The sequence below is a fragment of the Bombus affinis genome, chromosome 5 (assembly GCF_024516045.1).
Source record: "Bombus affinis isolate iyBomAffi1 chromosome 5, iyBomAffi1.2, whole genome shotgun sequence".
NCBI classification, from domain to species: Eukaryota; Metazoa; Arthropoda; class Insecta; order Hymenoptera; family Apidae; genus Bombus; species Bombus affinis.
The window spans coordinates 17,796,163-17,810,731 of NC_066348.1; the positions used below are offsets into that span (position 1 = coordinate 17,796,163).

At 36.2% G+C, this 14,569-nt stretch overlaps 3 protein-coding genes across 8 annotated transcripts in view; all 3 read right to left on the reverse strand.

Annotated features, from left to right (window-relative positions):
* The window catches only part of LOC126916262 (bromodomain-containing protein 2-like), a 53,650-nt gene that overhangs the window by 21,608 nt on the left and 17,473 nt on the right, over positions 1 to 14,569 (reverse strand). For 5 of the 6 annotated variants that reach the window (XM_050721848.1, XM_050721846.1, XM_050721847.1 and 2 more), the window contains exon 1: positions 1,641 to 2,093. The gene's annotated coding sequence lies outside the window, so the exon portion shown is untranslated. Of the gene's footprint in view, positions 1 to 1,640; positions 2,110 to 14,569 lie in introns of those variants that run through there. The other variant, XM_050721844.1, reaches the window with a different exon arrangement.
* LOC126916277 (ribosomal RNA small subunit methyltransferase NEP1) lies at positions 3,779 to 5,426 on the reverse strand. The gene is made up of 4 exons (XM_050721923.1): positions 5,205 to 5,426; positions 4,762 to 5,005; positions 4,146 to 4,354; positions 3,779 to 4,061 (listed from the first exon to the last, which is right to left on the reverse strand). Exons 1-4 carry the CDS (start codon positions 5,346 to 5,348, stop codon positions 3,948 to 3,950), a joined length of 711 nt encoding a protein of 236 aa, XP_050577880.1. The 5' UTR covers positions 5,349 to 5,426; the 3' UTR covers positions 3,779 to 3,947.
* LOC126916282 (cingulin-like protein 1) lies at positions 5,852 to 10,535 on the reverse strand. The gene is made up of 6 exons (XM_050721931.1): positions 9,010 to 10,535; positions 8,798 to 8,913; positions 8,200 to 8,556; positions 7,988 to 8,132; positions 6,376 to 6,528; positions 5,852 to 6,077 (listed from the first exon to the last, which is right to left on the reverse strand). The coding sequence occupies exons 1-6, from the start codon at positions 9,154 to 9,156 to the stop codon at positions 5,862 to 5,864; spliced, it is 1,134 nt and encodes a 377-aa protein (XP_050577888.1). The 5' UTR covers positions 9,157 to 10,535; the 3' UTR covers positions 5,852 to 5,861.

Here is a 14,569-nt window from a genome sequence, read left to right on the forward strand (position 1 = left end):
CTTTAGAGCAAGTTAAACATTGATATATTTTCAAGTTACATGTGTATATGTGTGTATATATACACATCACTATAAATTATTTAACATATCATGCAAAACCGAATGTATAAGATACATGCTCGACATATATTTTTTTCATTTTACTAAACATAAACTAGCAATATTTATCATCTACCGTACCAAAATACGTTCAAATTGCTCTGTTAAACCTTTCCTGCCAATGAAGTTGTTTATGAAACTTCTATAACTGAAAACTACAATTTGTGAAACATTAAGACAGAATGCATGTATCAAATTAAATAACGCTTATTAACATCCAAATACTTATGAAAGCTGTTCTTTGTGTATGTAAAAAAGAATTGCAATAATCTGTATCTCTTTGCAATAATCATAAAAAACATAAATATAGCTAGCTATAATCTTTTCAGCCTTTCTTTATAACGCTATATTATCATTCTTTGATTATTTTTCTTCTTCTTCTTATTATTATTCTGATGTAAATAATATACGACACAATTAATCTTGATTTTAAAATATAAATAAATCATACTGTAAATTTGTTCTGATATATCTCATTATAAATACATACATAGATAGACAATTGCAACCTTCCTATATTATACTTCTTTTATATAAGGAATCTAAAGCGTCAAGTTAAAGACAAACGAACAATTTGGTACAACAAAGTTATGAAAATTCAAAATCAAGAAGATGTACATAAATAATATATACAAATGCTAAAAGTATAAGATAAAGAATGAATTGGTCAGAAACAGCATGTCCAAAGCATAATACCTTTGACACGCAGTGATATCTATAAATGTATACAAGAATCAATGTGCATACCCTATTGTTCGAAACCAGTATAAGCCAAAATGGAAAGTTTGATAAAAGTAGCACAAATAACTGGTACACTGGTATAGAAAGTGAGCTGACTATTAAAATAGAAAATTGATAATACATAGGAAAAAACGATGTTGTGAACGACCATAAGATCTCTCTGATGGGAAGCAAGAGCTTCTGCAATGGTGAAGAGGAGCATTGCCAGAACAATCCATGCCGCGAAGACATTCTACTATTGGTATTCGTATCAAGGGCAGAGATAAGTGAAGAATTCGTGGGACGAACAGGTGCTTGGTGGTTAGAAGTTGTTATAGTAAGAAAGGAGAAAGGTGAGATCTTCGATACGAGCGATACGAGTGATACGAGCGAGACGAGCAAGAGACGACGGTAGAGAAATAAACGCGGTAGATGCGGGAGTAGAAAGAGGAGGAGGACAAGTAGGTGAAGATGACGAGGGGAAGGGTAGCAGACCCGCGCCCAGCCGATGCACCCAGCCGACGCACAACAAACACGAGCAAGCCGCCGTGTGAGAATCTAGCCGAGCGCTCGACTGGCACAGAAATCATAATGTTTCTCACAGTGGAGAATTATGGCGCGCGCGGAATAACCGGGCCGCCTTTTCGCTCACTCACACTCGATTTGCCGTAGGTTTCAACATGGCGGTATGGCCGCTCGGGAAAGAAAGCTCTCAAGGGCCCGCCGCTACAGCCGCCACTTACGCACCACACGACATACACCAAACGCTATACTTATCATCAACGTATCCAGAAACTTGAAAATCATTTGTGATCACTTACCTGATCAATGGAAGTCCACTTTTCACAGGAATTCTATCGAAAAACACTAGCACTACGTCTTGGACACTGGGTCGCACTGCGCTTTCTCCCTGCTTACTAGTTTGGTTGGTCGGTGTTATGGCCGTCGTCGAGTGTGCCCCACCGTATCACTCACTCACTCTCACTCGTGCGAGCGCGAGCGCTCGGTTCGCATACGCGACGAACGCGGACGCGGCCCGATCAACTAGTTCCACACACTTACGAATAAGAACGTTAATCTCTCGTACTAATATCGTATCAGTGCCCCGTACCGAGTTCTATCGACATTTGCCTCAAGTCTCGTACAATCGGATGGCTTTCCGTGTCCACGACCATCTCGGATCTACAAACTAATGATCGCAGCACCAACAATGGCTACGCATTCTTCCGCGACGTACTGAATGGTTCCGTTCCAATATTCCTTGAGCACGACCTGCCTATCCATCCCCTTCTCCGCGCCATCATTCCGAATTTTACCGAACTAACTCGAACAAACCTAACTTTGACAAATCTTTAGTTCCTACAGCTAGCTGTAATGACTAATTCAATGACCAAATTCAATGACCAATTCAATTGTAATTACATATTTCAGTTTGCTAATTTACCATTATTGGAAATCGCTTCTTTACCGAAAATGAAGATCTATTTAAAAATAACCGAGTATTCAAAATTCATTCGAAAACATATTTATCCATTCATTCTCCTGTGTTATTAGAATATTTAATAGGAGGAAGAAAGATTAGGATTTACAAGGTATAAAATAATTAAACGATTTTATTTTCAAATTGTGATTGAATTTTATTAATCAATCGAAAAATTAATGGTTAATTTCCATCGTTCCATATCCACCAATATACAATTGCACTTTTACATGGTTGAAATGATAATTTCATAAATATAAATGTTAACAGATAATGATAACGAAAAAGAAAATAAATTTTAATATTACCGTAATCGGTTAATTTTCTTATATGAAACATAACGTTAAAATGTCTTAACCACCGCGCAAGTCGTGGTTCAATTCCGTGATTCTATAATTATTGCAATGCATTTTGGGATACGCGGAAAATCTATAACTATATTTCACTTTTATAACACTATCTTTTAAATAATTAAAATAATATCGGGAACAATATAATAATTAAAAATTTAGTTAGCACGTAGTAAATTTTACAAACGATTCAAATGATATCTCGTTTCGTAGACGTGTACGTCTACATCACCATACAAAGTTCCGTTACACGTCTAAGATAGTGAAATATGACCTTTTCTTTGTCATACTATTTCAAACAAAACACAAACTGAGCTTTTGAAAAACTAAATTTTTCAAGCATAGTTAATAACACACCTGAACAAATAATTTACTAAATATCTAAAATCCTACCTATGTCATAAAGTAAATAACGCATCAATAGTCTACAAACTCATGATATTGACTACGGTAGTCAATTGGACAATTATACAGTATATCACATATCACTAATTGTATAGTTAAAGAAACACTAAATAAAAAGAGGTTTTGCAACAATTTGAATTAGTATCTATAACAAGATACTATTATGTACATTGACACAACCAGCGGTGGCACTAGATCACAAAATGGCGTCTCTTAGATGAATACTGTCACCTTTCAGTAATTTACATGATTAAAACGTGTCACTTCGAATAGAGGCATTAAATCACAGAAACGACAGATCTCAACATTAAGAAAACAACATACTGTGATTTTAAAAAAGGAAATTACGAGAAGACAAAGAAGTGTTCGAAATACTTAAGATTAACGGCCATTTTGGCTTTGATGACGTAATGAAATACGAAAGTCAAGAAAGAAACTAGATATTTAGGAGCCAATGTTAGTGCACGCGCAGCACTCGTTGGCATCCTTCCGGTTCCTATTAACTTTATCACATTCTGACTAGCGATTGGTGTACTTTTGTTAGAGTCATCGGGATAAACCAATAGCTTGAAAACAAATATTGATGAGTCATGTTGTTTAGGATTTTCCATCGAGTGTTACGTAACGCTATACGATGTTTACTTCTCTATAGTTCTTTATACTTAGTAAATAAACATTTCAATAGAAACGTGATGTAATACTCGAAATACATAATATAACACAGTTTTATATGGAAGTACAATATTTGTATTTATTTCCACACGTAATTTTATTTTCTTCTTGTATTCTTATTCACAATTATGCAAAAGTTGTTTATAAATAATAGAAAAATAAATGAAACACGAGAATTAAATCGTATATGTGTATGACGCACGTATACTGTCAATTTGTTATTACATTATTCCCCAAACTTCTTCAAACGCGGAGCATAATTTGCTACACGTTAAAGCACCGGATAGCGGATAGTTGCTTATAGATATAGTATCTTCTACATAATCTGGCTTTACCTGTAATTTCAGTTATTAATGAATAAAATGGTCAAACTAAATAAGACATAACGATATATCGTATTTGACGCTTGTAAAGTTTACCTGTCCATGTGCCATTGCTCCTACTGTAACGGCTATTGGTTCATCAGGTAGAACTAATTCTCGTGGATTTTGTACTTTATTTGCGCTAAATGACATTGCAATTTTGCGACAACCAACTGGCAGATGATCGGTAACTGGATTTTTGATTACTTTTAATAATTTCATCGGACCATCAGAGGCACGAATACTGAATTTATGTAACAATTGCACTGCAAAATACAAGAGAAATTAATATAAAGCACAGTCTTGTACAAAGATCATAGAAGAAACACCCGATAAGTAATCATTTTTAGAAATGCAGTCAAAATACATCGTTAAAAAGAGCATTTTAATAGGACACAATTAAAAATGGGAAGCCTTTTGAAAACAATCAATAGGTTGACAAGGTTTGGTAAAAATCTCAGAAATATAGCTATATAAAGGAGCGATATTTCTAAAACTACGGATTAGCCTTAAAATCATATACAGAGACAATCGTAGTAACATGGGATTGCTCGTCCCATATATTGAATTTTACAACTGCTCATCTGTAAAACACAAAACGTGACTCATCGTGTTTCTCCTTATGCTCTTTGTATTTATTCGATATTCGTAGAAATTCATCGTTTATATTTACCCATAAGACCGGCAAAACGTTTAAACGTTCTTGGTATCCTGGTTTGTGGATTTACTTCTATCAAAACATTATTTTCCGTATGGACATAAACTTGCAGAAGTCCAGCTCTATTTAACGGGCTGTCCATTAACATTAATAAACATTGATGAGTAATATCTGGTCGGCACATGCCAGGATCACGATTATTCTTTTTTAATATATTAACGTGATCGTCACAATTCAATAACTGAAAACTATTTCCAACCTAAATAGAGTTGGTCGTTATAAAGATGCGTAAGAAAATTATTACATCGTTTACGATGAAACCAATTTCTTAATGACTTTTATACGTATCTGCCTCGAATACGATTACTTTGATAATGAATTGAAAATTCTGTTACTAATCGATAAATAAATTCATCGGTACAAGTTCAGGAAGACAAAGTGTAACAACATAACCTTACCTTAACCGATTCTAATTGAGCGTTTTCTAAGATAATAATCAAACGTTTCTCTTGGTTTTTGATGTGAGCAATATGGAGATGTTTAGGAGCTGGATCGTATTCGGAGTCGCTATTTCCATCCCGAGTTTTACGTTTTTTACCCATCTTCCTTAAATTTAGCGCAAGTACGAACTTTTGTAAATACGTACAAGTATGTTAAAGATCAGTGGAGAATGGTAATAAAAGCATAGACAGCGCTTAAACGCGGAGATTACAGCAACGACTGAGAGATGACGGAAGTTTGAAATTCCGTGAATCATTCGAGCATTTCTTTTCTATACGTTATATACTATTAGTTGGTATATCAGATACTAGATGTCAGTAGTATGGAGTTGGTAATTTAAAATGCGTGCAGGGGATGTTAAAGGAACGTAATAGTGTTGTATAACGATATAATAAACAATACAACGATACAATAATGTGGTTTATATTCAATTTGTAGTATTGTTATATAAATTGTAGTTAATCTTAAAACAAACTGAAGAAATATAGAGAAGAACAAGGAATTATTGGTAGGTAGAAAATAAAATTGAACGAGTATATGTCGAGATAGGATAATTGTGGGAAAAGGTTTTATGGCATACAATTAGACGAACATACTAATATACATAAGAAAGTTTATTTTCTGAAAGTAAATGCTTTTCGACGACTTTTAATATCAACCAGTTGCTGCGCCTGTTTCTTCAGAGTGTTTCTAGTTGGTATATCCTCTTCGTCTTCGGAAAGCAACGTCGCCGGTGTCATTGCGGATGGAAATCGTGGGAAAAGTGGCCCTCCATCTATGCGTGCTGCTTTTCCCTCCACCGAGTTAGTCGTAATCGATACTGTTTCCAACTAGATAACAAATAGATAAATATCTATCTAGACGTTTCCAGAACGATAAATTACCGTTCGATTATATTTACAAGCAACACGAGACGAAATTCCTTAGAACGAAATATTATTCATTATCGATAGTAAGTGTTTAGATTATGAAAGAAGCTGGACTATCGACTATCGAGTATCGTAGTCTTACGATTCGTATTATCCACTTTATTTCTAATTACACTTTTGCCAACTATTTCTCCGATATTTGCTCAAATTTATCTTGCGCGACACGTATCCAGTTAACGAGTTAAAACGTATAGTTTACCTTGTCGATCGATATTTCCTGCAATACTTGCAAATATTTGTCTTGTCCACCGAAAGTTTCAATGGTATTAGTTAGCTCTTCGTTAATTAGATCTAGGAGCTGCAAAGGCTGTTGAATTTCGCTTGATTCTTTAGGCAACGCATCGATTATATCCTGAAAGATGCAAGAAAATATCTATTATTATAGTTATATTATTATATTATATTATATTATATTAGTACTCGATTAGTACTAGTACAATAGTATCGGTTTTCCCGCGATAAAGCAGATTTTATCCTGTGAAATATTGTTTGATAAAGAAATATTATAACTCTGGAAGAAATTATTATTATTGGATGGTGGTGATATCGGGTGCGGTTGGTTTCTTCTTTGTCCTGGATATTTGTACTATAGCTGGTAAAAGAACCGAAAGAAGATTGTAGGACGAGTTAACGAGTAAGGGCAGCACGTACCAGCGAGATCGATTGAATCAATAATTGATTTTCTCGTGGTTCGACGTGCTACCGAAGTGTTTACTTTCGATCAGGTTCGAAGGTGTTAACGCGGTGGGACAGCATCTTCTTAAGGTGAGAATTGCAGACAGGGATCGTTCAAGGAAGTTGATTGGTCAACGACTCGCATGTCGGCGGTGCTAAATCTTCAGAGACAATATAATGGCTATGAAAACTCGAAGCGGCTCCATTCCGATAACCACCATTCAAGCTGCTTTTACTAATTTAATTAGGAATTTACATGGTATTTCCATCGACCATTTTAACACCACATAGCCGCTTACGGGAGATTTCATTTTGTTATTGCCGGCCTGTTAATTCATCGACATATTTCTTTGTTTCACGAACGAATATACCTTAATTGAAAATCTTTCAAGTATAGGATAATTACCGGCGGTTTGAAACATAATAATTTATAAAATTCGCAGTATGAAAGACTCGGACATCTCTGTTCCGAAATGAACATTTTCAGAAATTCAATTCTATATTAATAATTCAAGGTTTAAGCACCATTAGACAGACTCTCGTTAAACCTAAGACCTTACTATAAACCGAATCTTATTAGCTTTCAGGAACCTTCGACCCTGCAATTATTTTCGGTTTATAGGTGATACTTAAAACGTATCTTACAAATTACGGAGAAAGCAGCCACCTAAACGGAAAAGCTGGGTTTTCCCATAAACAATGTCGCCTATGAGTCACGTTGCTAGCAAGCTTTTTCCTCCTATCTCCATTTCGACATAATTTTTCCTAACTAAAAGTGTGAACAACGAATCCGCGTTCTTCGTTCAAGCTTTCCTCCGTAATCACGCAAGAACGAAATTCTCTGGTTCTCATAAGTACAGAGCAGTCGCGTCATCTATACTTCTCATTCATACGTCCTAATGCCCAAGTGGACAAATTGAGAATGTAAAGAAATAAATAAAAAAAAAGAAAAAAAAAAACTAACTTGTAATAAAGTTGTTGGAAATACATAGTTTATAACGCTGTTAATCGCAGCGTTATAAATCCAGGGGATCGATCTATTCGCGGTGTCGATTCCTAGAATCGTAACGGGGGCATCTCCCCGCGAAAGCTCGAATATACGATAGTGTTCCATTAATTAATGAAATATTACTCACTCGAAATTTGTTGCACACGTTCCTCAATGTCATGGTAATTGCTCGCAATAGATCTTCCACCTTCTGCCTTCTCGCGTCAGCTTTTAATCGGCGCGATCGCTGTTGGTCGATGCGACGGTTCAGTTTCTCCGTTTCTTCCGCATTTCTGACATACACGGTGTCTGTACAATACGATATACTTGACGAATATATAGAAACAGGTGGAAACTCACTGTTCCGCGTCCTTCGTTTCAGAGAACTTTCTCGTTTCCATTTCGTCGATAAGCTGCAGTCTCTGCTTTTCTAAATCCATTTTCTCTTGCTCCGTGGCCAGCCGCATTTTCTGCAGATTATCCTTAGTCGCTCGCTGACCTAGAAACCGGTTCAGAACGTCTTCGGATCTGGACACTCCGGTGGCACTGCGAAGCTTGGCGAACGTCTCTTCGAGTCGTGTCACCTCGTCCTTGGTAATGTCCTCCGCATGCTGTACGTGGCTTTCTCCACGTGTGTCAAAATCATCTCGCGGACGCGAATGGAATATCATCTTTTCCAAACGCTCGAGTTCCGTTTTTCGCTCTAACACGCGTTGCCTGGTCGTAATACATTCTCGTTTAATTTTAGTTTGCATCTAGCGAAGCAGAGGCCGCATCTTACCAATACTGTGTTAATTTACCGCTGATTAAATGACCGAATAAGATAACTTGAGAACTTATTTTCACATCGATATTTTAGTGCACGAATAAGCGGCCTATTCGCACTCTGCTCTATAATATTTTTCATCGTTGTTCACCAGATTTTACGCGGATTTACCTCAACTTTCATCGATCATACCTGTATTCTTCAAGGACAGCATTACGCTCTTTGCTACAATTTGTAACCTCGATTTCTTCTTTTATCAATGTTTCCTGCATATTATCCTTTAACGTAATAGCTTCTTCTTTCGCTTTCTGTGCATAGATTATTTAATAGATGAATAATTAAGTCCGCCTTATGTCTTACGAAAGAAAGGAATTATCTCGATACGATACAAAAAGATGCCTTGCCTCCAGACGTTTCATTTCGTTCTCTTGCTCCTTTATTTCATCTTCCAGACTTTTCAAAGAAGATGCATAAAGCACAGATTTCTGTTTTAGATCGGAGCACATCGACCGATATTTCATTCGTGCTATGTTCGCTTTGATTTGCATCATCCTGATATGCTCCAAACGTACTTCCAGTTTAACAATTTTCTGTCACGATATAAACGTAACTCTAACGGATGCTCTAACGATGTTTATCTATATTGTTCTAACTCACGTTCCGCAACGGATTCTCTATCTTCTCCTTAAATATCTTCTGCATCTTATTGCTCGTTAATTTACTATATTCATCCAGCAACGACTGCAGTCTCTGCTGTCGCTAAGGAATATTTACGCTTCTATGGATATAAAATACATTTTCGCGCCAGCCTAATCTTTAAAAGATCGATATCGCGTTGCTCACCTTCTTACGTTCGTACTTAATTAGATCGTGCTTCTTTCTTAACCGTATATTGTCCTCTTGTATTTTAGTAATTGTCTCATCTAAATTGCGTTTTTTCTCACAATCCAAAGATTTGCGACTTACCTGAACTTTGCCCTCTGATTTCCCCTCGTTCTGAAATAACGCCAAACACACACATACAAACGTATATAACGTTTTCACGCCGAATGATTTACATAATCAATGTTTTTTTAATCGTTGCATTCCATAATTACGTTCCGTATGTCTGCATACTCTACGTAGAGTTCTTTAACGCTTCGCTTGAGAGTCGCGATTTTCTCCGCGTACTCGTGCCTCTTTGCTTCGTATTCTTCGAAAGTCGCTTTTCTTTGTCCCTCTGCCAACATAACGCATATACTTGGTTATTAACACTTACTAACGATTTTTTATATCGGCTTTACCTACCTATATCTACAGCTATGGAATATCGTGTCGCCTCGAAATGACAAATCAACTTTGTTCGACGAGATATTACATATTTCTCATGAATATCTAGCCATAAAATGTTTATCCAAGGTAAAAGTTTATAACTCAAAGAACAACACACCAAACTTTTTTAATCAAAATATCAAGTTATATACCGTCGTTCTTTTAACATTAGGTTTACGGTCGTTTCGTATATACCTATCTCTACGAGGACACGCAATGGAACACGGAAACGATCGCTCTGAAACCGAGGCGCATCGTGTTTTGGAAAAAGACTGGACAATCACGGTTGCTGAGTTGCGTAGTTTTCTAGGAATTCTATATACCCGGGGCGCATATGAAGCGAGATCATTGAAAGCCTCCGAAAGATTACAAACACATAAATTTGCGCTGATATCCGAAATATGGAACAGATTTATAAGTAATAGCCACGCCTGTTACAAGCCATATGAAAATATCTCGATAGATGAACATAAATTTGGCATTAAGTTTTGGTTAGCAGTTGACGTCCAAACAAAATATATTTTGAATGGTTTCCCTTATATGGGGAAAGATGAAACTCGATACTCAAGAGAAAAAACGACAAGATGACATTGTTTTCCTCGAATTTATATAAGTCAGAAAACTGCACACTTACTGTGTATAAAAGTAAAAGTCCTCTTTCTAAGCACCAAACATACAGGTGTACGAATAGAAGATAATTATAAACGAGTTTCAGAAACCATTGCTTTTTACGATAAAACAAAGTATGGTGTTGACAAAATGGCACGCAAATATAGCGTGAAAGCAGGGAGTTTCCGATGGCCCCTTCGAGTCTTTTTCAATATTTTGGATTTGGTAGCGATAAACGCGCGGATACTATATAAAGAGTGTACCAGATCGAAAATATCGAGAAAGGAATTCATTTTTTGTTTAGCCGAGAAATTAACTGGAGAAAACAAGGAGAACATTTGCCAAAGATCGGACGCTTCATTTCTTGTCACCTTCAACGTCAGAAGTGCGAAGAAGTTGCCAAGTGGGTTATTGCAGAAAAAATAGAAGTAATAATTATCGTATATATTGCAAAACGATCGTATGCGGAAAATGCACAAACAACATTCAGTATATTTTCAAAAAATGTGCTCAATAGATATGATTACCCTGTACCGTTAATGTTATTGTTATTTTTTTAGTGACAATTTAAAAAAAAAGACTTTTTATTTATTAAGAATTTATTTAAACGCGATGCCTAATATCGTTCCTTTAAGACTTAATTTGAATACATCATTTGAATAAGTCAATTTGACGGGTCCCGTAGAGACAGGTATACTACATACAGATTTCAAAAATTAGAAAGCCTAGGAAAAAATAATTTTGTGTATAAATTCTTTAGACGAAGTGATTAGTTTACGATGCAAAATGGTTAAAAGTGGTGCTATGGTTTTTGAGATATTTCATTTCAAAGTTCGAAATCCGTCAAATCGACGGGTCCCGTAAACCTAGTGTTAAATGACTGCCAAGAGCGTAGGATCGTAGGATAATAATGGTATCAATTTCTTCAATGATACAACCTTAACTACTAATGGTCCACCTTAACTACAGTACCATTGAACGATTTACTTCGTCTATTTATACTGTTACGTCCTGTGACCTTATCATATACCAAAATCCATCCCTCGCTCAATAATCCTAAGGAACTGACATGAAATTTACTTTAAAATTACCTTACTCAAAGTTACTTACTTTTGTCAAGGCCCTTAAGCAATCGCTATCATTCAGTCCGATTGTAATTGTTTGAGATTTATGTGAGCTTGGGCTCGAGGTGACAACCAGTCGCCGAACGTAGCCGCAATCAAGGGATGAACGTTTTATCTAACAAAGTTATGGAGAAATTCTATAGCCCTGCATAAAAAGAAATAGTTGTAGCGGCACTCGACAGTAAACATTCCAACGGTTTCTGACCCCTGACCCGTCATAAACAGACCCTATTCTTTGGTTAAGTTGATTGCCGGATGTCGAGGCATATCCGCGATATATGTTCAGCTAGCCTAATGACCCGTTATAAACCTCAAGTTCTAGTTAACGAAAATAGGCAAACAGTCTTTTCGCGAACGACGCTTCCCACTAGCAACTTCCCCTCAAGGACGGCTAGCATCCTTCTCTAACCACCACCATGGAGATTGACCGATTAACAGTAACGTCAATTTCCCTCACCCTCCGAACGAAGACTTTTCTCCACGAATATAAAGACCTGGTGCCCCTAGACCGGATATAGCTTTCCTGGACAGCGTCACCGTGACGGAGAGAGAGTCTCCAGTACGATCTCATCAACGATCGAGGTATCATTCTGACAGAGTGCTTACTCCACCTGCTAACCGTGAGTATAACCTAGACGTTGTCGAATAGTAAAGAGTAAAGAGTCCCGTTGACCGCGGATTCGTTATCGAACCTAAGACCATTGTCATTAGCGTCGCGAGTGCCTAACCGCCGCAGTTAATTGTCAAATCTATCGTATCCATACTTGTATCGATAAACTCTGCATCGTACCACAACAATGGCTAATACCAGTGAAGATTCATTAAACGCCCACAACTCCAACCCCTACCGTTAACCCGACGTATAAATGCATTCCTTAGTAACGGCAGTAAACAAATGTCAATAATGCCTCGTTATAACAGTTGTCTATCTGTTTCGCGGACAATCGCATCAAATTATCAAGAAGAAAATGTGTTGTTTGTGTGAAAAATAAGAGAATGTAGAAAATGAAGAATTATTGTGTTATATTTACTAAATTTAGTTTTCTAGTTTATTACCCAAATTCTATATAATTGTAAATTTCAATGTTTATAATAAATAATTAATACTAAAAAATAACGCTCTCGAATCATTTAATCTCGTGCAAAAGAATTACTATAACTTATTACGATTTGCGCTTTGAATAGTCAATCAACAGAGTTCAGTCTAACGAAAGAGTATTCCGTCCACAGCGATCGTCAGCGCTAGCCGCGCGCCGTCCGTACGGACCGCATAGGCCGCGAGTATTCAGCACTCTAAAGGTAAATATCGTCGTCACAGAACATAACTTTACTTGCTATCATCCTTTGAACATGTACTATAACCAACTATATCGACTCTATATCAACTATTACTACGATATCAACAGCTTCTCGTATTAACTTTAATATATGAAAACAAAATACGACGGTAAAATAAAAAATGTTTCAACGAAAAAGTCATTGGACAGATGCCGTAAGATGGGAAATAATATTTTATACAAATGCTCGAGTTGGCGAGTTCGCGAATTGAACCGATATTTGCCAGTTTACGTTTAATAGAAACGCTCGCTGGAATATTCACCTTGTAATTAGCATTTTGATAGCTAGTATATATCGATATGCCAGTAGAAATGTTCTTTTTTCTTCTTGAAGAAGCCACTTATGTGACACGAACGTTTTTCTTTTTTTTGTTTTTGAACTTGTAGTCTTTCCGGTTAAACGTGTTCTTATGTATCTCTGTATGCAATCGGCAACTTGCTTGGGAAATAAACGCCAGCGAATTGTTTTCTTTTTTCAAACGACGTTATACGAACGACGTTACAAACGTCGTAGCAAATATATGAATATTAGATCAGATTAAGTAAACAGATTGTAACGTTACTATTTTCCACAATATCGTTTATCTACGTAAATTTACCTGATAGTTGGATCTTTTTCTTGATCTCGGTGATTTTTTTATTCAAATCGTTTAGTCTGTCTTCTATAGTGGGCGCTAACGGGTCAGACATGATTTCACACAGAAACTTGCCAAGTAATCCAGTTTATCGACTGGATACTTGGCGTTGCCCTGGTAACGACATTACGTACAACTGTTTGCTCTAGGTGTCACGCGTAAACCGTAAAGCGCAGAGCGTAAAGCGCAGAGCGTAAAGCGCAGAGCGTAAAGCGTAAAGCGTAAAGCGTAAAGCGTAAAGCGTAAACGTGTAATTTATAAACAGTTACCTAATATATCAATTTTTAATCTTTTAATGAATATGTTTTCGTTAATATCGTTACAAAAACACGCTTAATTAATCATATCAATCGTTAATCTCTGTACAATAAATTCTACTATTCTATCTTTACATATATACTAACGTCTAAAAGTTAAAAATCGCTTATTTGATGAGAATACATCATGCAAATAGTATGAATGAAAGTATTATATAATGGTTCTAGTCTTATTGTTAGTCTTTGTAATTATTTAAAACGTCTTAATAATTTAACTCTTACCGAAATACTTATCTATATTTAAAACCGTGAGAAAGAAATCAAAGTCCAACGAGTAGATAAAGCATTATGGTTGTTACTGTATATCAAAGAAGAAAACGATGAAACGCTACTGTTCACAAGAGTAAAAGACAAGAAATAACAAATTACATTATTTTTTATTTTGAATCATTTTAGCAACTGAGGCTCAATCTTTATTTTAATTTAACAAGGAAACATAAAATATACAAAAACCAAGGATCTTTTAATCAAAGCATCAACAGTTAATATAATATGCGGTCATAATAATATGCGAGCAAACGAAAATGCTGTTACCCTGTTACTCTTCGTCTTACGCGACGATACATCGCTCGAGGATGTTGGCGGTTCGATGATGGTGTTAATCGTCCCATTAATAAAAACTAACGACCGT

Excerpts from the sequence above, each read along its gene's own strand:
- LOC126916277 (XM_050721923.1), bottom strand. The coding sequence starts at position 5,348 with ATGGGTAAAAAACGTAAAACTCGGGATGGAAATAGCGACTCCGAATAC. Across the intron at positions 4,355-4,761 it reads ACGTTTTGCCGGTCTTATGG|TGCAATTGTTACATAAATTC; the intron begins GTAAATATAAAC and ends TGTATTTTGCAG. Across the intron at positions 4,062-4,145 it reads GAGCAATGGCACATGGACAG|GTAAAGCCAGATTATGTAGA; the intron begins GTAAACTTTACA and ends CTGAAATTACAG.
- LOC126916282 (XM_050721931.1), bottom strand. The coding sequence starts at position 9,156 with ATGATGCAAATCAAAGCGAACATAGCACGAATGAAATATCGGTCGATG. Across the intron at positions 8,557-8,797 it reads GCTGTCCTTGAAGAATACAG|GCAACGCGTGTTAGAGCGAA; the intron begins GTATGATCGATG and ends TATTACGACCAG. Across the intron at positions 8,133-8,199 it reads GAAACGAAGGACGCGGAACA|AAATGCGGAAGAAACGGAGA; the intron begins GTGAGTTTCCAC and ends CGTGTATGTCAG.